Genomic DNA, 22,190 nt, shown 5'->3' on the forward strand with positions numbered 1-22,190 from the left:
ATATCCCATAATTCACGGCTATGATCTTAATAACATTGAAAAACAGTGAATTTCATATACAAAAGATTATGCACGGAAATATATATATAAAGCAAAGTCATATTAGCTTACGTGTCAACCTCTTAAACAGTTTGCCAAATGTCGCTTCTAAATTGATCCTCCACTTTCAATCGCCACGTGTATAGTACCATTCATGTCCATATTTGTTGATGTGTCGGTTCCATATAAAAATAGGCGTGTGCCACTCAATCTATATTTTAGGAAATCAATCCCCGCATAATCCTCAATTGCTTTAAATAGGAATGGTATCTTTGGACTCCCTATCATATCCCATAATTCACGGCTATGATCTTAATAACATTGAAAAACAGTGAATTTCATATACAAAAGATTATGCACGGAAATATATTGATCTTATTGGTAAGTTTCTATTTTCATTGTTGTAATTATGCACGTATGTAAAATGAAATTAAGTATCAGTAATAAAAACCATAATAATTTTTGCCTCCACAAAACCGTATTATATTGGTCAAGTTATGCTATAAATAGCTATTATTTGCTTAAATTATTAATTACGTTTTTTGGCAGAGCAAGTAAAATTAAATATAAAAAAATGAAAAATGTCAAAGCTAGCAATAGCAACTTGCTTAGAAGTTGAGGAAGAGATAACATGAAAAGCCCGGTTGAGATGAACAGGAGAACAACCAACAATGCAAGATCATGGAACAATTTGAGTGTGCAATGTTTTATTGACAATTTTATAAGTTTGGTATACGTTTAACTCAAGCAAATGGAGTTTTTGGAGCCTAATGATAAATTTGGTAAGTTATAGCTGAATCTTTGGAGTTCTGCCTATAACTTCTATACAAGAAAAGCATAAATCTTTATAGCATTAATTTGGTAAACAAGTTGCTATTGCTCACGGCACAGTTGCATAATATTAACAAATAATATTAATATTGATTGATATAACTTACCATTATTTTACATTACCATTTATGTAACTTACAAAAAAAAATGTTATTATATAAGATGTTCATGTACAAACCCTAATATAAACTTATTTTATTCCACTTCTTTCTTTACACGAAAAATTAAAAAAATTCAAATTGACAAAATGCTCCAAGACAAACAAGGACGACCTACAACTAAGGGTCTGTTCTCTTTGGCATAAAACAGCTGAACTGAACTGAACTGAATTGAACTGAACTGAATTGAACTGAACTGAATTGAACTGAACTGAACTGAACTGATCTGAACTGAACTGATCTGAACTAAACTGAATTGAACTGAACTGGACTGAAATGAATAGTGATATGTGAGAGTAAAAGTATTGTCAAGAGCTGAACTGAACTGAACTGAACTGAACTGATCTGAACTGATCTGAACTGAACTGAACTGAACTGAACTGAACTGAACTGAACTGAACTGAACTGAACTGAACTGAACTGAACTGAACTGAAAATAAGCTGGGGAGAACAGGCCCTAAAGGAGTTGTCAATCTTCGCAGAATCATGTCCATTGAAAATGTTGAACATGTATTAATAAGTAAGTGATTACTACTATTTTGATAAATTTTACTTTAATCATGTCCATTTGAGTTTTTTCTTTTTGAATGCTAGGTATAATTGGTATTGTTATATATGCAAGCCCCATCACATTGGCCAAAGATAATGTCACATACCTACAAGATATTGTACTAATTGATAAAAGGTAAATTTTTTCTCAAAGTTTTTACTGTCAATACATATAATATAATTATCAATTACATAAAAGTGTAATTAAAATTATGACTTATATGAATTATGTGTTTAGTTGCTTTGCAGTTATGTTGACTATATCAAGTCATTTCATATATGGGCCGAATGCACTGGACAATATTAAGGATGCAATTCCTTTCTTAATATGTGGATTAACTGTGGAGAAGAATAATGGTAATTGCCTACTCACTATATAATATTCATTAAACTTATTTTACTAATGGTGTTGTTCCAACATTGCGGTATCAATAATGTGACATGTGACATTTTTTATTGAAATAGATGGAATTTCATTACGTTGTGGTATTGATACAACTATAACAATTGATCCAGATGTAAAAAGGCAAGAAGAAGTTCTATGTATAAACTATTCAAGCGTAATGGCGCAATTTATCATTTTTTCATGATCTCATCTATTTTAATTGAAACAGGTTTTTGAAACATCGGTTTGCCCAACACAAAGTAAATTGGATAAAAAGAAACTCATTTTCGTTATTTATAACTCTAAAAATATCTAATGCAAGGCGAACAACAATCAACGAATTCATGAACATGGACCATGTATGGCTGTATTTAAATTATAGCAACTTGAAGTTAAGTTTTATACATTCTATTGTTTTAATTTTTAACTAATATACAAAAAAAAAATTAATGCAGGAAATCAATTGTCGAATCATTGGACGATTAGTTGGCGTAAATTTGGAGAGTATGCAATGGTGTGATGCATGTTTTTTTTGTAATCAAAGAGTCAATTTTGTGGGCCCACAAAGTAATTGTGTTTTCTGCCGCAACAAAAATTTGCCCCAAAAAATGGTATAGCTACATATGTCCCAATTTATTAAAATTATATTTTAAACATAATATTTGTTATAACGTACTTCTTCCTATTATTTGTTTTTAGCATGTCACTAAAAGTTACAATTAAGGACAAAAGTGGAACTATAGATGTCACTCTATGGGACAAGCAAATTGATTTTTTATTACCGATGTATAAATCGGTATTACAATATGACAATGTTGAGGTACCATGTCATTTCCTTTTTGTCCTTTTAGTTTTGATTCTAATTATATCATAATCATTTCTACACTCAATATTCATTTTTTTAATTCTTTGGCACACTTAGTGTATAGGACTGCAAAATACACGTAAGATACTCGAAACACGTATAGGAGACGGTTTCATTTTCTTACTACGATCAACAATCTGTAATTCAAAATTACCAGATTTTAAGGTTATTCACATAACACATGTTGATTGGGCTGAAGAATGTGCTTATCTTTTTAGGTATGTTAATATATATATATATATATATGCAATTTGAACTTTTTTTTATATATAGATTCATGTTATTTTGGATTATTACTTACTTTATTAATTTGGGTTTGTAAATAGGGATCGAAATTATGTAAACAAAAAGCAAGGAACATCTATCCAAGGTAAATCTATAAAAAAGGAAGTTATCATGCACGTGAAAATCAAGGGATATCTAAAGAAGCTATGATGGATTATGCCAACTCATTGTAATTGAATGGTGTACTTATTCACCAAATCATTCTATTGATAAATATGAGACAAAATTACCATGATTCAAGGAGATTTGATTCCAAATTTTAGAACTTCCTGTGATTCACGGATATGGTGATTAAGTTGGCATATTTTGATGATTTGAAATCATATAATCTAATTTCAAAGATATGTAATCTCATTTTATAGAATATTATCTAACTCCATATTATATCGATCATAAATCATAATAAAATCATACTTTTATATACTTTCCTAATTGACGGATTTCTAATCATCTATTAGATTATAATGTATGAGAATCAAACATAGCAGAATATCTTAACCTTATATATAATATATAGATAAATATAAATTCTAATTAAAATATCTAGACATCATACCCTAGCAGAACCTATGTCTATATATATATAGATAAACATAATTTTTTTACCATACTATCAATTCAACATTGTTTAGAACTCTAAAAAACTTTTAATTATCGTCTTTAAACTGAAACAAAAAATGTCTTCCGGTGAAGGGAGGAAACCAGATGTGATGAAAATTGCTGACATAACTAAGACTACCAAACGCAGCACAATCAAAGGTAGAATTATAAGGAGTTGGTCAGTGATGGATTTCAAGAAGCCCGATGTTGTGAATAGCATGGATATTGTGCTGATGGATATTCAGGTATATTATTATGATATTTTATTTTAATTTTAAATATTTTGTATTACCAATAAGTTATTCATCTTATATTATATAATATACATCCATTTATATATGAGTATTACTTATACATGTCTAAATTTTATAGGGAGGAAAAATCCAAGTTTCTTGCAAGAAATCCTTAATGTCGACTTTTTCTGGAAATTTGAGTCACGGGATGTTCATTGAGATTACAAATTTCGGAGTGCGTGAAAATACCGGGCTAGATCGACCTACTAAGCACTGTTTCATGTTACACCTTAACTATTCTTCTCACATTGAACAGTGCGAGGCCTTGGAAATTGACTTGCATGGATGGGATTTAGTTTCTTTTAGCGATTCATTGTCTAAAAAAGAGTCTGATGTTTATTTGCTAGGTAATTTTAATTTCGATTCAGTGTAACTAAAAAAAAAAACTACACTGTTCATTATCATATATTTCAATTTATTTTTAATAAAAACAATGCTAATAAACTAACTTTTTATTGTGTTTCAAGATTTTGTTGGCGAGATCATTGGATTTACTCCGATTGAGAAAAAAACAAGTTCAAAATTGATGACTATAGAGCTAATGGATCTTGAGTAAGTTGGTATTATTGAAAATAGGTATAAAAATATCATCTTGAATAGTTTGTAAATAATAATTAAAATCTTTTTTTTTTTTGCAGAAACAACTTTGTTACTTTTGTGTTGTGGGGTGAATATGCAGATCAACTAACTTCTTTTCTTAATAAGAGAAATAATGAGTTGAATATTGTTATTGCAGTGCAGTTAGCAAAGCGTATTATATACCATGGTATTTGTTATTTACAAATTTAATTGATCTTCATAAATCATTGCTTCTGTTTTTAAGTACATAATCTTTGTAGTTCTTTTTATAATTTTGTTTTGTAGGGGAGGTCCGTCTTACAACCTCGCGATTTGTGACAAAGTTGTTCCTAGATTCTGACATTCCACAAATAACCGATTTTAAAAAAAGGTATGACATGTATGCCATTTTCGGATGATTCTGTTTTAAAAAACAAATATAATTACGAACAATGTTAATGTTCAAAGAATAAGAATAATTCCAACGTGGACTATATTACCAACTTCTTAAATAATGCCTAGGTCCACGTTTCTTTCAATACATAATACTTATAGATGATATCCCCTTCACATATAATAACATATAACATATAAAATATACCTTAACCAAATGGTCAAAATTGAACAAAATCTATAATATTACGTTTTATTGTACTAAAGTCCACTAAAAAAAATTTCACTAAAAATTTTCCTCCAGATCTTTCGTAAACAATTTAAATTAATGTATTCCATTCAACTACTTTAAAAGTCAACATATTAATTGAAAGTATAGTCAACTTATATTAGACCTCAAAAAATGATCAAATTATATTAACGATATACTATATATATGATCACACAAGTAAACATATGATCACACAAGTATATATATGATCACACAAGGTCAATGAAAACTTTTTTGTTCACGATATAGATGATGCTTCATTTGTGGAATTATATATGGTGGTAGTCTGTAGGTATATAGTACTTATTAATAATTATATACATTAATTTTTTGGACAAGTTTTTCAATATTCTTTTTACTCTTATGAAACATAATAGCTCTGACCCAAAATTATATTCATATTAATAGTATTATGTTCTACATCCACCAAACCCTAACCCATATAATATTATTATATTTTACCTGAATTATTTAACATACTTTTCATACATGTAAGGAATTATCTTTATCATTAATATTACAGCAAGACTGCTAAAGGAGACTCGGCCATTTCACAAAAACCAAGCGAATTTTCAACAGGGACATCAGAGTTTTTAAAGGAAGACACCATCAAAGATATTTGCGATCTTCTAATGTCTGAAGGGGTATGGAAAAAAACATATTTTAATTAACAACCATAGAAAATACAATTATGCGAAATGCACGTGATTTTTTGTTCTTATATTCTAATCTCATTTATCTACCTATAGCCTGGGATGTGTGTTTGTCTTGGTACTATTGAAGACGTTGACACTGAATTCAATTGGTATTATGAGGCGTGTAAAAAATGTTGTAGTGCTGTCAAAAAAGAAGGTGACATTGTCAAGTGCAAGAAGGAAAATAAAGTCCTTAAGTCAACCGTGCCAAGGTAAATATTTATAAATCTATTCTCATACACATTGATATAGACATTGTACATGATGTATAATGTACTTTTTTCGTATTATAGGTTTAGGTTGAAAATAATCGTGTCTGATAACACGGATGATGCTACCTTCGTGCTTTTTGAAAAAGAAGTTCAAAAGATGTTGAATAAATCTGCTTCTGAACTATTAGATATTCAAGAGATGGTATTGATTTTATTTTTCTAAGTAAAACATAAATATTGTTTTTTTTCATTCGTATACATGATCCACTAGAAGTTTCATATTTAGTTAATATTGATCTCATTTCAAATTCTACTGTTTAATTTTATAGAAAGGGATAAGTACGGATTTCCTGAAGCGTTTACACAGCTCCTTGGCAAAAAGTTACTATTCAAAGTTGATATCCCATCCAAGCATACATCCGGTACTAATAGAAACTTCACTGTTATAAATTCTACGGATGATCAAAAATTAATTGACAAATGGATGGGGCTCTACATGAAAATAGAGGTTTGTGATATTTTTATATATAGATTGATACTGTAGAGTTACTATTTGGTCTTCTTATTTTTTTGTGTTTATTTATGTACTAATATCTTAAATTAATAAAACAAATATTTACTCACTACGCACTAATATTGACTTATTTTTACCATTAATGAAGTCTGAAAGATACAAGCAAGAGCAAATTGAATATGAGAGCGTAAAGGATGTTGAAGGAGAAAATGTATGTTATCTATTTATATTTAGATATTTTAGTTCTTATTAAATTTATTTGAGATTCAATTGATTTTTATGTGGTAAAATGTATTCTTATTTGGGTAATTCATTTACGTAGGATACCAAATCAATTGATAATGAAGGTTCGCCAAGTTCCATCACACCTCAAAAAAGAGTCCATGTTGATAATGAAGGATCATTAGCAAATTCTCCATTGGATGCACAACTCTCTACTAACAAGAAGCAGATTATTGCAAAAGAATGAGAAGGATTTAAAGAAGTAGATACAATGCAATGACACCATATTCGAATGATGAAGTTTTTTGAGATACTTTAAATTTAAGGGCTTATGCTTTTTGTTCAATATGCTTAAGTACCTTTGTTCAATTTTGTGTTTTTCAATAACAGTTGTTAAGTTGGTTTTTGAAGTTTGTTTACAACAACTACTAAGTTGGATTAATAAATTTTTGGCTGTTAAGTTTATGTCACTTAAAAAAGTACTACTTATTGCTTAATTGTCCACAAAACCCATATAGGCCATATTGAGGTTTCCTACTTTCTTTGACTATCTTATTTAAAACATGATGTCCACTAAGCAATTGATTAATAATCTATTTTAAAACATGTTAGATATGAGCCAATATCCATCTTTGTAGAGAAAGCATTATCATCCACTATGTATGATTCCTTTTATTTCCCTAAAAAAAGTATTATTCCTTTTAAAAAATTGGTCAACATTAATGATTTTTAACATTCCAAAGGATGGATATCGACTCCCCTATATGTGCAACATATATCTGACTTACTACAATTTTTTAGGTTACTACATCTTTGTAGTGATAATGCACGTTTCTTTCAATACATAATACTTATGCAAATCACTATATATAATATGATATTTCACATATAATAACATATAATAACATATAAATAATTCACATCAACCAAATGGTCAAAATTGGACAAAAACTATAATGTTTAGGTTTTATTATACTGAAGTCGATTCCAATTTTTTCACTAAAAGTTGAAAGTAATCATATGTCATAGATTAATGGTTCTCAAGTATATAAGAGTAACTATAATATTTCCATTAATTAATATCCGTCTCAATTTCTACGGCAGCACACTAATAGTTATTGTTCGCATTCACTCTCTAAATATCCAATTCCATTGACTTAAGCCAAACACGAACGAACTATTTGATCCATCTAAAAGTTCAACTTATGTAAATGGATTACAAGGCAACAAACATAATCCATAATGAAAAAAAATTAAAGAATGAGATATCACTAAAACACAAAAATGATTTCAACCACCATGTACACGATTTCACATTGAATTTTTTTGATATACAAACTATCTATCTATATCTATATCTATATATATATATATATAAAACAAGGTTCATTCTTGCCACATGTCAGTTAACCAATTCATTTTGCCACGTGTCATGATTCTTGCTGCTACATGCCACGTGTCTTGCGGGAAGGAGTGCAAGTGAGCATCATCCTTCTTTAATAATGTCAATTATTACGGGTTTCCATATACGATTAGTATAACTGATTGACAATCATAATCAATTAATGCACCAATTGCAAATTCTTTTTATGGGAGGTTTTTTTTATATGGAATTTATTATAATGTCCTTCATTTAGCTCTATAAATATACATGAAATGATATTCAGTCTACAAAAATCAGTAAAGGAAAAAATAAAATAAAAGTCCCCAATTTTCAACCATCCTACTTTCACCATATCATTGCTTAATGCTTACACCTTTCTTTCTTAAATTGTTTCGTATAGCAGTAATTATGTAATCATATATAAAGGTTTACATATATTGCTTTCACCAATTTATTGCTTACATACACTTTCTTCTATAAACGCAAATGACTGAAAATGGTTATGCACCTTTTTGTGTGGTTATATCCATATTGCCACAGTTGGAAAGTAAGAGCTAGGTTATTGAGGTTATCTGATGAAATTTACATGGAATAATTCAATCCGCAAAATAGTTGATTTTTAAATGAACTATACTAATTTAAATTAAGCTGTACTTTTCTGTATAAATCTAAATATCATAAACTCAAATTAGATATGAAGTTATGTGCATGCGAATTAAGGTGTCATTGAGGTTACAATTCGTCAACAAATAACTTAATATGTCATTGAGGTTATAATTAGTCGATTAATGTATTATGGGTTTCTTTAACATGTGGAATTAGATATTAATTTGTTTTTTCTTTGCTCAACAAAATTGATATATATATATATATATATATATATATATATATATATATATATATATATATATATATATATATATATATATATATATATATATATATATATATATATATATATATATAATATCATAAATTACGGGTATTAATAAGTTGTATTTTACCCAGACTTTTAGCCTTATTTAATGATAGATAAACAAGACTTTTACATAGAGTTTTATTGAGTGATAGCCTTGAAATATCTTTTTAATTTTCATCAAACTTTATACATTAGAATAATGTTAATAGATTAAAAGGATTTTTACATTCCTTTAATTAAATGAACAAAAATTTATATTTCAACGTGAATAATGTAAAATTTTGATTTTGTGAAGTACTTTTAGTTGTACTTATAGATAGATAACATTTTGGAGTTATTTTTCTAAAATAATATGAATTTATTTATCAATTTTTAACTTCTAAATCATCACTTATGATATGTAGAACCATGGGTATGGTTTCTGACATTACTGGGACTAATCGTAATGCGTGGGTGCAACCATAAATATTTCTCTAGGCTAATACACTTGCTAACAAGATAACATATATACATGAGTTATATTATCACACCATGCACATTTGACATAATATCCATAGACTTTCCACACCGAGGTCTTTTTTTTTGCAATTTTAATTAATAGTTTAACACTAACTTAATATATCAAAATCGAACATAGTTATTACAACTTAGAAAATTCATGATAACAAATTCATTAGAACATAATAATAAAGCTATAACTTCTACTTTACTCATGTTGCTCTATTCATTTATTTAATATAAATTATAAAGTTTTTGTTTCTTTTAGCAAACTACCTGTTTTATAATTACAAAAGTCACTGAGTTGGTGCTTGAAATCTTGATCTCAATTTTGTAAGGAGCAGTCAATGTGAGATATAAATAATGAAATATATTGTTTATACATGTAATAAGTCAAACTTATTTTTAAATAAATTTAATTGGAAAATGTCTTTTTACTTTATTTTTTGTTAATTTATATTTAGTACATAGGATAAATTACAATGTCACGACTTTTAAGTCAACAATTTCTAACTAAATATTTATTATTTACACAGGATTTCAAGGAACATATTGTAAAATATTTAAAAACTAAAATTTGAGGTGAAATATTAATCAACTTTTCGATCTGATTGAACACAAGTAACCATCACAACATATATATAAATGATGTAAATAATATCGAATCTCAAATATCAAACAAACTGAAAATAGAATTGATAAAAATTAAGTATTTTTTTAGGTGCAAAAAATCGAAATATCATTTGTCAAAAAATAGATCAACAAATTTAAGGTTGTAATTTTTGGCAATTTCGTACGAAAAAAATTGAGTTTTGACAATTTTGAAGGGAAAGATAGAGAATGAGGGAAGAGGAACGGGGAACGAGGGTATATAACGCAGTGGTGGATGATTAGAGTGTTAGGTTAGTAGGTTTTATATTCAATTACTATTATGTGTATTGGGAGTACAATAAGTTTATGTCTAAATATTTCACTTTTGGTCAAAACAAGTCACTTTCACGTCCAAATGAGTTACTTTTAAATTCGGAATGGGTCACTTTTAATGTTAAACAAGTCAGTTTTGTATAAGTAAATTGATCCATTTAGGGAATAAATTACCCATTTTTTTCAGCTGTGTTATGTATTCAACCACGGACAATTATATGTTACTATTTCAAGAGTTACAAGCAAAAAGGTTATGAAAATCTTAATATGTGATAAAGATTGCGGAAACTCATATGTTTCAACCAATGTGGTTTATAAGGAAGTTTCTCAAAATGTTTAAATTGTGTTGTAATTGACCCAATTTTATATGTATCAATTTAGATAGTGTAATTATTTGTTTGGTTTTTAATTTTATCATAATGTGTTGTCAATTCAATTTGATTTCAATCAATCTCATTAAAGAAAAATGTTGCTGACATTAATAAAATTTCTCTTTTTATCTGATAAATAATTTATAATATCACATATAAATATGGCCTCCCGTGCATTTTTGCACGGGTTAAAAGCTAGTATATTTATAAAATAAGGTTCATTTTGCCTATGTGTCAAGTTAAAAATGTATAAAATTTTCATGTAAAAATGTAATCATCGCAATTTTAGTTAGTAGGTAACATAAATGTGAAGTCTATATTGTAATATATTCTCTGTATATCAACAAATATATTATTTAAGGGAAGTAGAATCAATATCATGAGATACATAATCAATGCCAATTATAATTCCTACTTTGCCGCACATATATGATAAAGTCAATCATATATTATTACAACAACCAATCCTCTAATCATAAAACACTAAAATAATCAACTCAAAATAGTGTGGAAACACAATCATATTCAAGAGTTTCAAAGGTATATAGTTAGTGCTTCAACAATGGATGAGCAACGAGTGAGGAACGCACGTGAAAGAAGAAAAAAATTGTTATCAGAAAAACGGTGTAAATCCATTAAACAAATACAAGGTAATAAATTCTTTTCATTGACAATTATAATTGAACATGAAAATTACCAAATTATTCGTATGAAATTATTCTGTCACTCACATGCGAACATATAAAAATCATCCTAATTTCAATCTTAATTCTAAATTCCTAATTGACAGTTATACTACTAATATATCGAATTAATTTTCACTAACGGTTAGAACTGCACCGGATATTGATTTTTTCAATAGACTTCTCACATGAAAGAAAATGTATCATAAATGATATAAAAATTGCCAATGAAAAGGGTGATGTATCAACGCAGTTTGATAAATAACTAAAAAAAGCACTTTGTTTTAAACTTTTCATACCCAAAAAAGAAGAAAAAAAATGTTTAAACATGCTAAAAAACTACATGCATTTTTTACCCTTATCTCAAAGCAGTTTACCAATCCTTTCGCAGAAAAAGACGAGTTTTTGCCCAAAATCATATTTTTAGCAGTTTATAAAAAAATTCAGAATATTTCATTGTATAAATTTCGTATATAATATTGATTTGGAAAAAAATCAGTATAAATGACCCTAAATTAAGAATAATTCCGTTTTTAGCATTATTCAATGTATATATACCTAATGAGGAGCAGTTGACCTGGCACAATTCAGGAACACTTGGATATGAGAAACTAAATTAAAATCTAATTTAATAGCATACAATTAGAAAGTAGAATATGACAAAACCTATGATAGAAGAACTATAATCAGTGGAGTAAAATAAACAAGAATAATAATGCAATGGACCTTGGATTTATCTATAACATGAATTCCACTTAAAATGACTTGCAGTTCCCATAAATTTTGTCGTTTTGTTGCATGCAATTTGACAGATAAATTATTCAAAGTTCCAACTCTTTTTAACCAAAACAAAAGGAAAAATAAAAAAGATACTACAAACAAAAACAAGAGCTTCTTTTCAAAGAATTAGTTGAATCCTGATAAGACTATGGTGTATTGTAAGCCCGCCACGATGTGGTCCTCTATGCAGATCAGGATCGAAAACCATATAGCAACAAATAACATATAATATATTGAATATTGGGTTAGAGAGAAAATTGCATAATTATATTGAAGCCCGCCACGAGTTTCTGGGTATCAAATATGCTAAAAACTACATGCAAACATAAAATCAGTTCAATTTCATCATAATTAGTCAAAAATCAGATTTATTTTTTAAAAGAACTTACCAAATAATTTCAACCTATATTGACCCATTTAGAAAATTTCTTCAAACTCCATATCAATCCAACTCGATATATTTGCGATTTTGCATGCGGTCTTTAAATCTTCTTCACTTTGTAGATCAAATGATTCTACACCTTGGTTGTATCAAGGAATTATAGTAACCATGCTTCAAATGCAAAGAACATGAAGATCAAAAGCTTAATTTCTTCATAAAACCCACATGCATGAGTTTTATATTTGTTGTTGATGCAAAAATCGATGACTTAGAGTATAATTTTGATGGATAATTTGTGGCTTTAAAGTATAAAAAAAATGTAGATAAGAGAGATTTTCAAAGAAACGTATGTAGAGAAGGTAATAAGATAGGTTTGGGTTGTAGAGAAGGTATATAAGTTACGTTGTATGCAAGAGAAGGTAATAAGATAGATTTGGGTTGTAATAAGTTTTAGAATCATCTAGGTGTGGGTTGTAATAAGATATAGATTGTATGTAGAGAGAGATTTTTATGGAGAAGATGATGTATGTATGTAGTTGTAATCATCTTATATGTATGTAATAAGATATGTATGTATGTAGATTTTTATGGGTTGTAATAAGATTATTTTATGGAGATTTTTGGAAAAAACGTATGATGTATGTATGTAGTTGTAATAAGTAGATTGTATAATATTTTTTATTAAGTTAGAAAACATAGTGGATTTGGAGCATCATTTTACAACCAAGGCCCAAATTATTTGAAGCATCAATATAGTAAAGTGGTATGCTCATTTATGGATTGTTTTTGGAGCAAATGTTGGTAAAAAGTTACGGGTTGAACGAGAAATGTGAAAGTTAGCGAGGAAAAATTTGAGCCATTGTGTCCAAATATAAGAAAATATAACTTTTACGATTAAAGTTAATCTTTAAATAAACACTATTTTACTAACATTATATGGACTTGGTCCACACTAAAATCGTACGGATCTATGCTAATTCATGTTATTTATAAAAAAAAAGTCACTAAAAAAAATAGATATAATATGAGAGTAAATATAGATTGTAAAGTTTGATGCTGTGTAAAAAAAAAAGAAGCTACTATATCACAACAGTACGTAAAGGTCATTTTTGTTCTCTTGATAAGACGTTCATAAGCGGTAAAAGTTATTCAAATCAATTGCGTTGTCTAACTGATTGTGTCCAATGTAATGCACATATCATTGCTATTGTTAAAGAAATTGTTGCTCATATGTTTACAATTCTGACTATCGGTTTTTTTAATTCATTGAAGTTTGCACGCCAACAAGCATACAAGCAACAAGCGGTATGAATTAATGTACAAGTGTTGTGATCTAATATAATGTCTTTCTTTTTGGTTCATGTCATGTTTTATATGTCTTTGTCTAGGTGAAAAAAATAATCCAGGCCAAGAAAATCAATTACATACACCTACAAATGTTTTTCGTAGAGATCTAACACCGCTAAACAACATTACTAATGGTGAGTGTGGGAACAAAATATGATTTGTTGTGTGATTATGTTGAAAGTTTTTCTCAATCAATTTAGCTATACAATTCTCAAACATTCTTCTTTAAAAATAGGGCTTATGAATATCAGTTCGGCACATAGCGAGTCAGCGAAGATTGCGAGACAAAAAAGGAAGATAATATTGAAAGAACGGCGTGATGGTCGAGTTCGTTCACCGGAAAACACAATGAGAAACGACAAAAGTTCTCTTACTCAAATTAGTTGTCTTACAAATAGCCTCCATTGTAATGCGCATATCATTAGTGTTGTTACCAAAAATAATTGTTGTATAGCTAATTCTATTTCTAACTATATTTCCAATTTTCTTGAATATAAGTTTGCACACCAACAAGCTTAGAAGCAAGAAGCGGTTTCGGTCTCCATACAAGACAAATCACAAATAGTAATGGTTTCTTATAAATCCATATCACCATGAAATAATATGATAATATTAATGATTGTTTGATTATAATATATATGTCATTCTTCGTACAGGTGGAAGTTATTTTTCAGACAAAGAAAATCAATTACATCCAGCTGCCAACATGCTCAATATTGATGTACCATCCGTCGGCAACATTTCCACTGGTGAGTATATAATAAGACAAAATGAAAATTGTTATTTGAGATCAACGTTATACTTAAAACAAATAGGAGTTTTTGTGCTATAGAAAATAATATTTTAGTTTTTGATATTATCATTAATGAAGGAGACTACCAAACTACAAAGGTTAACAAGCACAAACGAAGGGCATTAATGAATGTGAAGCATTCCACAAGTAAGTACTTAAATATAAAATATTAACGTGAGTTGTATTTCATTAGGAAAATCAAATATACTATGTTAATTTAAATTATGTTGTTTACTAACTTGGATGGTGTTTTCTCAACTATTCATAAAGATATTGAGGAAGCGTGCATTTATCCAACCATCACAAGTGAAAAAAGTTACCCTCAAAAAGGTGCCCCGCAGAATGGTATGAGTTATATTATCATTGTGCCATTTAATGTGTTGAATAAAAATCAAATACATAGATTGTTCAAGAATTTGTGAGTTATTAAGTGTCTTTCCCTTGCAACACACTTATAGTTGTTTTCATGTTATTTTAATTAACAACAAATATCTTTGTCATAAAGCTAAACAATATATATCGAAGATTGCAAGGCAAAAAAGAAGGCTCATACTAAATGAAAAACGGAATTTCGGTATGTTTTATTATACAATAGATGTTATTTTTTTTGTTGTTTATTTATACACATATCAATGTTCCACATTGATTTATAATTAGTCACAACCTAATGTCATAGTTTTCAAAGAAAAACAAAAAATCACATTAAGTGGTGTTGTTTTATTGAAGCAAATGAAGTGCGCGAAATAAATCTGTTTCAATCAGACGAAACAAGTTTAGCATTCAGATCCGGAAAAAATGTAATTCAAAGCAAGAACATCCTCAAACAAATTACAAGAAGGATTGATTTAGGTATTTTAATTATACATTTTGCCTATGTTGTCTTATAACAATTTTTTAATTATTTGTGCAGTTTGAATATATAGATTTCAATAGTTTTCTTCATAAAGTATTAACACCATCTAATATGTACAGAAAATAATAACGAGGTACATAACACAGACCATGCAAACGATGTATCAGGTATGTATATATATATGATTCATTTACATGTGTATATGAAGTTGATTTTTTATCATAAATTGATAAGTAGTTTATATTACGTGGTTTATTTTACTTTTGCACCTAACTCAATTAATAATTATTTATGTTTAGCTTATTGGGATATTGGGGATCCAATATGGGAGTGTGAGCATTGTGGAGCGATGATGTGGTTTGAAGAAAGAACAAATAAACGAGGCAAAACAAACAAGCCAAAGTTTTCCCTTTGTTGTATGCAAGGGAAAGTTCAACTCCCTTTATTGCGTCGTCCTCCAACTCTTGATAAATCTGCTAGAAGGAAACCATCCACGAAGCAAACACTTCATTGAGAATATCAGACCATATAATATGATGCATTCATTTACGTCGATGGGTGGGAAAATCCAAGCACCACCTGAGCAGGGACGTGGACCATATAATTTCAAAATAGGTGGGCAGAATCACCATTTAATTGGAAGTTTGTTGCCAACTCAGGGTGGGCGTCAAAGTTTTCTCAGTTATACATATATGATACGGAACATGAAATTGACAATAGAAAAATGCTGTAAGGTATAACATAATCTATTCGTTTTTTGTCGTAATTCATATATATCTACCATGCATTTCATTCTGGACTATAATGTATGTAATTGTTTTTTTCATAGTGGACGCTCTGGTAATCCTGATAATTTTGAAGACCAACTAATTGCGGAAATACAAAATATGATCGATGAACACAATCCTCTCGCAAAAAACTTTAGGATGGCACGAGATCGCTTTAAGACTGACGTGTGTGATAATGTTAAGCTGAAGCTAATTGGAAAGAGGACATCTGATGGAAGGACATACAATCTGCCGACAACATCAGAAGTGGCTGCCTTGATAGTTGGAGATGTTGATACCGCAGATAAAAGAGATATTATTGTTGAATATCAAAATGGCAAATTAAGACAAATATCCGAACTTCATCCTGTCTATTTGCCTCTACAATATCCTCTTCTATTTCCATATGGTGAGGATGGATATCGAGTTGATATTTCACATCGAGATAAGGCTCTACCTAGCGGTGATTCAAAAAAAAGGGATAGACTTACTATGAGAGAGTTCTTTGCATATCGCATGCAAGATCGTCAAAATGAAGCACCAACTATATGCTCTCTCGAAGATTATGTCAACAATTTTGTGTTGATGGTTATACAATGATGGAGGCAGAAAGGTTGTCGTTTGTGAAAAATAATCAGAAGAGTTTCAGGGCTGATAATGTGAAGAATTTACGAGGTGCAGCAGATCGAGGAGATACGGAAGGTTCATCAACCGGTAGTCGTATAGTCATACCCGCTTCATTCACTGGAGGACATAGTTACATGAGGGAAAACTATCAAGATGCAATGGCCATTTGTAGATGCTATGGTTACCCAGATTTGTTTATAACGTTCACATGTAATCCAAAGTGGCCAGAAATCAATCGATTTGTGTCAAAGAGGGGGTTAAGACCGGAAGATAGGCCTGACGTAATATGTCGAGTCTTTAAGATGAAACTCGATCAGTTGGTTAAGGATTTGAAGGACCACAATATATTTGGCAGAGTTAGAGCTGGTAATGAGATATTGAACTACAAACTTCTTATGATTACTATATACTGTCTATGACTTTTTTACCTAATATATTAATGTAGACATATGTGTTACTAATTTGTTGAACATATCATATTATTTTGCTTTGTAGTTGTTTATACAGTGGAATTTCAAAAACGTGGTCTGCCACACGCACATATACTTCTTTTCTTGCATCGTGACGATAAGTTTCCTGATGCCGAAGCAATAAACAAAATTATATGTGCTGAACTTCCGGACAAGGATGAAAATCCAGAACTATACGATGTTGTCTCTGAGTTTATGATGCACGGTCCTTGCGGTGCTTTGAATCACAATGCTCCATGCACGACAGATAAGAAGTGCACGAAGCATTTTCCAAAGAAATTCACTGAACAAACAACAATTGATGAAGACGGCTATCCTGTGTACAGGAGAAGAGATACTGGAGTCAATGTTGAAAAAAATGGCGTTATGCTTGACAATGGATATGTTGTCCCTCATAATCGTGAATTACTTTGTAAGTATCGTGCACATATAAATGTCGAGTGGTGCAACCAATCTAGGTCCATCAAGTATTTGTTCAAGTATATAAATAAGGGGTACGATAGAGTAACAGCAGCAGCATATCAAAACCGGCAAAACTCTGATGATCCCGAACAAATTGATGAAATTAAAATGTATTATGATTGTCGTTACATATCCCCATGTGAAGCCATGTGGAGGATATTCGGGTTCCCGATTCATTACAGAACTCCAGCTGTCGAACGTCTAAGTTTTCATCTACCTAACGAGCAGACTGTTGTTTTCACTGATGAAGATCATTTAGGAGATGTCCTTGAAAGACCTGGCATTGAGCGAACGAAATTTCTGGCGTGGATGGAGTGCAACAAAAAATATGCTGAGGCTCGAGAATTAAGCTACGTTGAATTCCCTACAAAATTTGTCTGGCAGCAAAAGGAACGTGAGTGGACACCCAGAAAACAAGGCTTTTCCATAGGAAGAATCTATCATGTAAACCCTGGAGCAAGTGAAAAATTCTACTTAAGGACATTGTTGAATTTTGTGAAAGGTGCAACATGTTACGAAGACATACGCGTTGTTGATGGGGTACTACATCCAACGTTTAAAGAAGCATGTTATGTCAGGGGTTTGTTAGATGATGATAAAGAGTATGTTGATGCCATAATAGAAGCAAGCTTCAGAGAATCGGGACAACATTTACGTAATCTTTTTTGCATGCTCCTATTGTCGTGTAGTCTGACAAAGCCTAATCTTATCTGGGAAAAGACATGGCACCTTCTTTCTGATGATATCCTTCACAGGCAACGCAGACTCCTACAAGACAAAGGTATTCAAATATTACTCACTATTGTTTAATTTGTAAAAATATTAATCTATTTGTATTTTATAATATTTTAACCCTTTTCAATTACGAATGAAAATGGTTATCAGATTTGCGCCTAAGTGATGAACAACTGCAAAACTTTGCGCTAGCAGACATTGAAGCTAAGCTACAAAGTAATGGCAGCACATTACGTAAATTCAGCGAAATGCCATATCCTAATGATCTGATCATAGAAGACGGTCAAAACAAAATGATAATGGACGAGCTTTCCTATGACCGAGGGAAGTTAGAAGAGGAGTTCCAGCGACTGTTTCAAGGATTAACAACTGAGCAACGTGGAATTTACAATGAAATTATGTCAGCTGTATCACGAGGAAAAGGAGGGGTGTTCTTTGTATATGGATACGGAGGAACAGGTAAGACGTATCTTTGGAGATTGTTGTGTGCCTCATTAAGGCGTAAAGGAGATATCGTTTTGCCAGTCGCATCAAGCGGAATAGCTTCTTTATTGCTTCCTCGAGGAAGAACTGCTCATTCCAGGTTTGGACTTCCGTTAAATGTTGCTGAGAACTCAACATGTGTTGGCATTAAGCCAGGCTCGGACTTAACTGGACTCCTTATGAAGACAAAGTTAATCATATGGGATGAAGCTCCGATGATGCATAAATACTGCTTTGAAGCTCTAGATAGGAGTTTAAAGGATGTTATGCGGTCTGTGAATCCTGCAAATCAAGATATCCCATTTGGTGGCAAGGTTGTAGTTTTTGCTGGTGATTTAAGACAAATATTACCCGTGGTGCCTAAAGGAAGCAGACAAGACATTGTCTTCTCGGCAATAAATAGTTCTTACTTATGGGACTTTTGCCGAGTACTTAGGCTGACAAAGAACATGCGCCTCACAACAGGTTCAAGTAATTCAAATGTTGATGAAATTAGAGAATTTTCAGAATGGATACTCAATGTTGGAGATGGCAAAGTCGGAGATCCAAATGATGGTGAGGCCGATATTGAAATACCCCATGAAATGTTGGTAGATGGGGGAGATGACCCTATTGCGACAATAGTAGAAAGCACATATCCTGACATAGAGGATCACATTTGGGAACCAAGTTATTTTCAAGAAAGAGCTATTCTTGCTCCAACCAATGAAATTGCTGAGACGGTTAACGATCACGTGTTATCTCAATTGCCAGGTGAAGAAAGAGCTTACTTGAGTTCAGATGCAATTTCAGTGGAGGAAGGAAATTTTGGAATTCATGAGATGTATTCAACAGAGTTCCTAAATACAATAAAATGCGGAGGATTACCAAACCATAGTATACGACTGAAGGTTGGAGCACCAGTGATGCTCCTAAGGAATATTGATCAAAGTTCTGGGCTATGTAATGGCACAAGATTGGTCGTTAAGCACTTAGGCGATCGTATTATAGAGGCTATTGTGGTATCTGGTAGTAATTTGGGCAATAAGGTCTTCATTCCACGAATGACGCTTACTCCGTCAGACTCAACAAAATTTCCCATCAAGTTCCAACGGAGACAATTCCCTTTGGTTGTGTGCTTTGCAATGACAATCAATAAAAGTCAAGGACAATCACTTTCTCATGTTGGCCTATATCTTCCTCGGTCTGTTTTCAGCCACGGACAATTTTATGTGGCCGTATCAAGAGTTACTAGCAAGAAGGGTTTGAAAATTTTAATAGTTGATAAAGAACGTGGAACATCAAATGTTACCACGAACGTAGTGTACAAAGAAGTATTTCAGAATGTTGGTTAAATACTCTTATTATTAATGTTACTCAATAATTAATTTTTATTTTCATCCACTTTGTTGACATGTATTTTTTTTACCTCAGATTTTCATGATTTATATTGCATGCGAACTTTAAGTGCTTCAAAATATGTTGCAAAATATTTACAGATATTACATTTGATGTACACAATTATCTCAAAAAATAAACTTCCCGTGCATTTTTGCACGGGTCCAGAAACTAGTACTATTATCTAAAGCAGAAGACAAAAGCTGACGTAGCAAGCTCACATTAACCGAGCAATTCTAGAGCTTCTCACAATTAAACTCTCAATGAGAGTGTCCACGTGGCAATGCAGAATATTTTGGCCGAAAATTATATGAAAAATGCAAAGGAATTCGGAAATTGATTGATTCATTTTTTAAATTAGGCAATTAATATTATGATCTCATAAGAGATTTCCGGAAATCAAGGATATTCCAAACATATAGTATTGTGATTGAGAGTTATATATGGGTACAATTTCGTAATTCAAAATTCAAATTACCATTAGTGTTGGCCGAATTTTTTTTTTGCCATATTGGTTTATTTCGAATATTTTCTAATCAACTAAATACGGGAAGTAATTTAAATTATCAATCAATCTTAATTATTGCCTCGATTAATGGTAATTGTCAATCAATTAGTTAATTTAGATTGATATTTTTCGAAATTATATTACTAATCAATCAATCAATAGTTATTCTGATTGTCAATCAACCATAATTAGCTAGATAACGTATTTTCAAAAAAAATAAAAAAAAGGTAGATTTTTTAGTATAAATAGTGTCGTTTTCTCTTCAAACATCCCAACTCAATTTCGGACTTTCAATTTGCATATTGATGTCAACTTCTTCCCCTACTTCTACATCAATATTATGTTCTCCTCCAAATATAATAGAAACCGAAAATCCATCAAAAAAATGGCCCGCTAAAGTTGAATATTCGATTTTCTTAGATGTTGAATCTATGGTTTTAACACTCTTCCGTGGAGGCTATCTTTATTTCCACAAGGTGTCCAGTATGTTTACATATGATTTTAATAAAAGCAATGAAGTTTGGGTTTATGTTGAAGACGTTTGGACAACAATACATGGTTATCGTCCATATTTTGATTATTCGAATATGATGTTATATGATCTACAATGCATTCCATCAAGAGCTTACAAGATTGATGATGACTATTTTGAAGATTGTGATTTAAACAACATGGAATGTTGTGGCGTTAACAACAATGTATTAGTTGATTATCTATCAATTGATTAAAACGTAGTAATTAAAGTTTGATTGTAATTGTCATTACCATTTTAATAATCGATAACATTATTTAATTTCTTTTGGTTCAATTTTTTATTTTAGTACGTTGTTGTAATAAGATGATTTACATATCTTTATGCGCTTTCTTTATGTACTTATTTATTTTGTTGTCATGTCATTATCAAATTATTAAGTACTTTGTCTAATGTATTGATTTTGATGATTCATTATTCAAATA

General features: G+C 30.4%; 2 protein-coding genes across 2 annotated transcripts; both read left to right on the forward strand.

Moving 5' to 3' along the window:
* Positions 1 to 1,469: 1,469 nt before the first annotated feature.
* Positions 1,470 to 7,330, forward strand: LOC125496899 (uncharacterized). The gene is made up of 17 exons (XM_057393990.1): positions 1,470 to 1,548; positions 1,623 to 1,713; positions 1,827 to 1,934; positions 2,418 to 2,782; positions 2,892 to 3,045; positions 3,154 to 3,197; positions 3,806 to 3,957; positions 4,085 to 4,352; positions 4,473 to 4,557; positions 4,644 to 4,771; positions 4,870 to 4,954; positions 5,751 to 5,871; positions 5,977 to 6,134; positions 6,216 to 6,336; positions 6,421 to 6,642; positions 6,797 to 6,859; positions 6,971 to 7,330. Exons 7-17 carry the CDS (start codon positions 3,823 to 3,825, stop codon positions 7,115 to 7,117), a joined length of 1,533 nt encoding a protein of 510 aa, XP_057249973.1. The 5' UTR covers positions 1,470 to 1,548; positions 1,623 to 1,713; positions 1,827 to 1,934; positions 2,418 to 2,782; positions 2,892 to 3,045; positions 3,154 to 3,197; positions 3,806 to 3,822; the 3' UTR covers positions 7,118 to 7,330.
* Positions 7,331 to 17,170: 9,840 nt separating this feature from the next.
* LOC125496547 (uncharacterized) lies at positions 17,171 to 20,731 on the forward strand. Its single transcript, XM_057393991.1, has 5 exons — positions 17,171 to 17,564; positions 17,694 to 18,911; positions 19,016 to 19,538; positions 19,602 to 19,978; positions 20,108 to 20,731. The coding sequence occupies exons 1-5, from the start codon at positions 17,171 to 17,173 to the stop codon at positions 20,680 to 20,682; spliced, it is 3,087 nt and encodes a 1,028-aa protein (XP_057249974.1). The 3' UTR covers positions 20,683 to 20,731.
* Positions 20,732 to 22,190: the final 1,459 nt, after the last annotated feature.

This window comes from Beta vulgaris, chromosome 4 (genome assembly GCF_026745355.1).
Source record: "Beta vulgaris subsp. vulgaris cultivar EL10 chromosome 4, EL10.2, whole genome shotgun sequence".
In the NCBI taxonomy this organism is placed as follows: Eukaryota; Viridiplantae; Streptophyta; class Magnoliopsida; order Caryophyllales; family Amaranthaceae; genus Beta; species Beta vulgaris.

Coding starts and splice junctions, on each gene's coding strand:
- LOC125496547 (XM_057393991.1), top strand. CDS start 17,171: ATGGAGGCAGAAAGGTTGTCGTTTGTGAAAAATAATCAGAAGAGTTTC. Junction 17,565..17,693: donor ATTTGGCAGAGTTAGAGCTG/GTAATGAGATAT, acceptor TTTGCTTTGTAG/TTGTTTATACAGTGGAATTT. Junction 18,912..19,015: donor CAGACTCCTACAAGACAAAG/GTATTCAAATAT, acceptor AATGGTTATCAG/ATTTGCGCCTAAGTGATGAA.
- LOC125496899 (XM_057393990.1), top strand. CDS start 3,823: ATGAAAATTGCTGACATAACTAAGACTACCAAACGCAGCACAATCAAA. Junction 4,353..4,472: donor GTCTGATGTTTATTTGCTAG/GTAATTTTAATT, acceptor TTGTGTTTCAAG/ATTTTGTTGGCGAGATCATT. Junction 4,558..4,643: donor ATAGAGCTAATGGATCTTGA/GTAAGTTGGTAT, acceptor TTTTTTTTGCAG/AAACAACTTTGTTACTTTTG.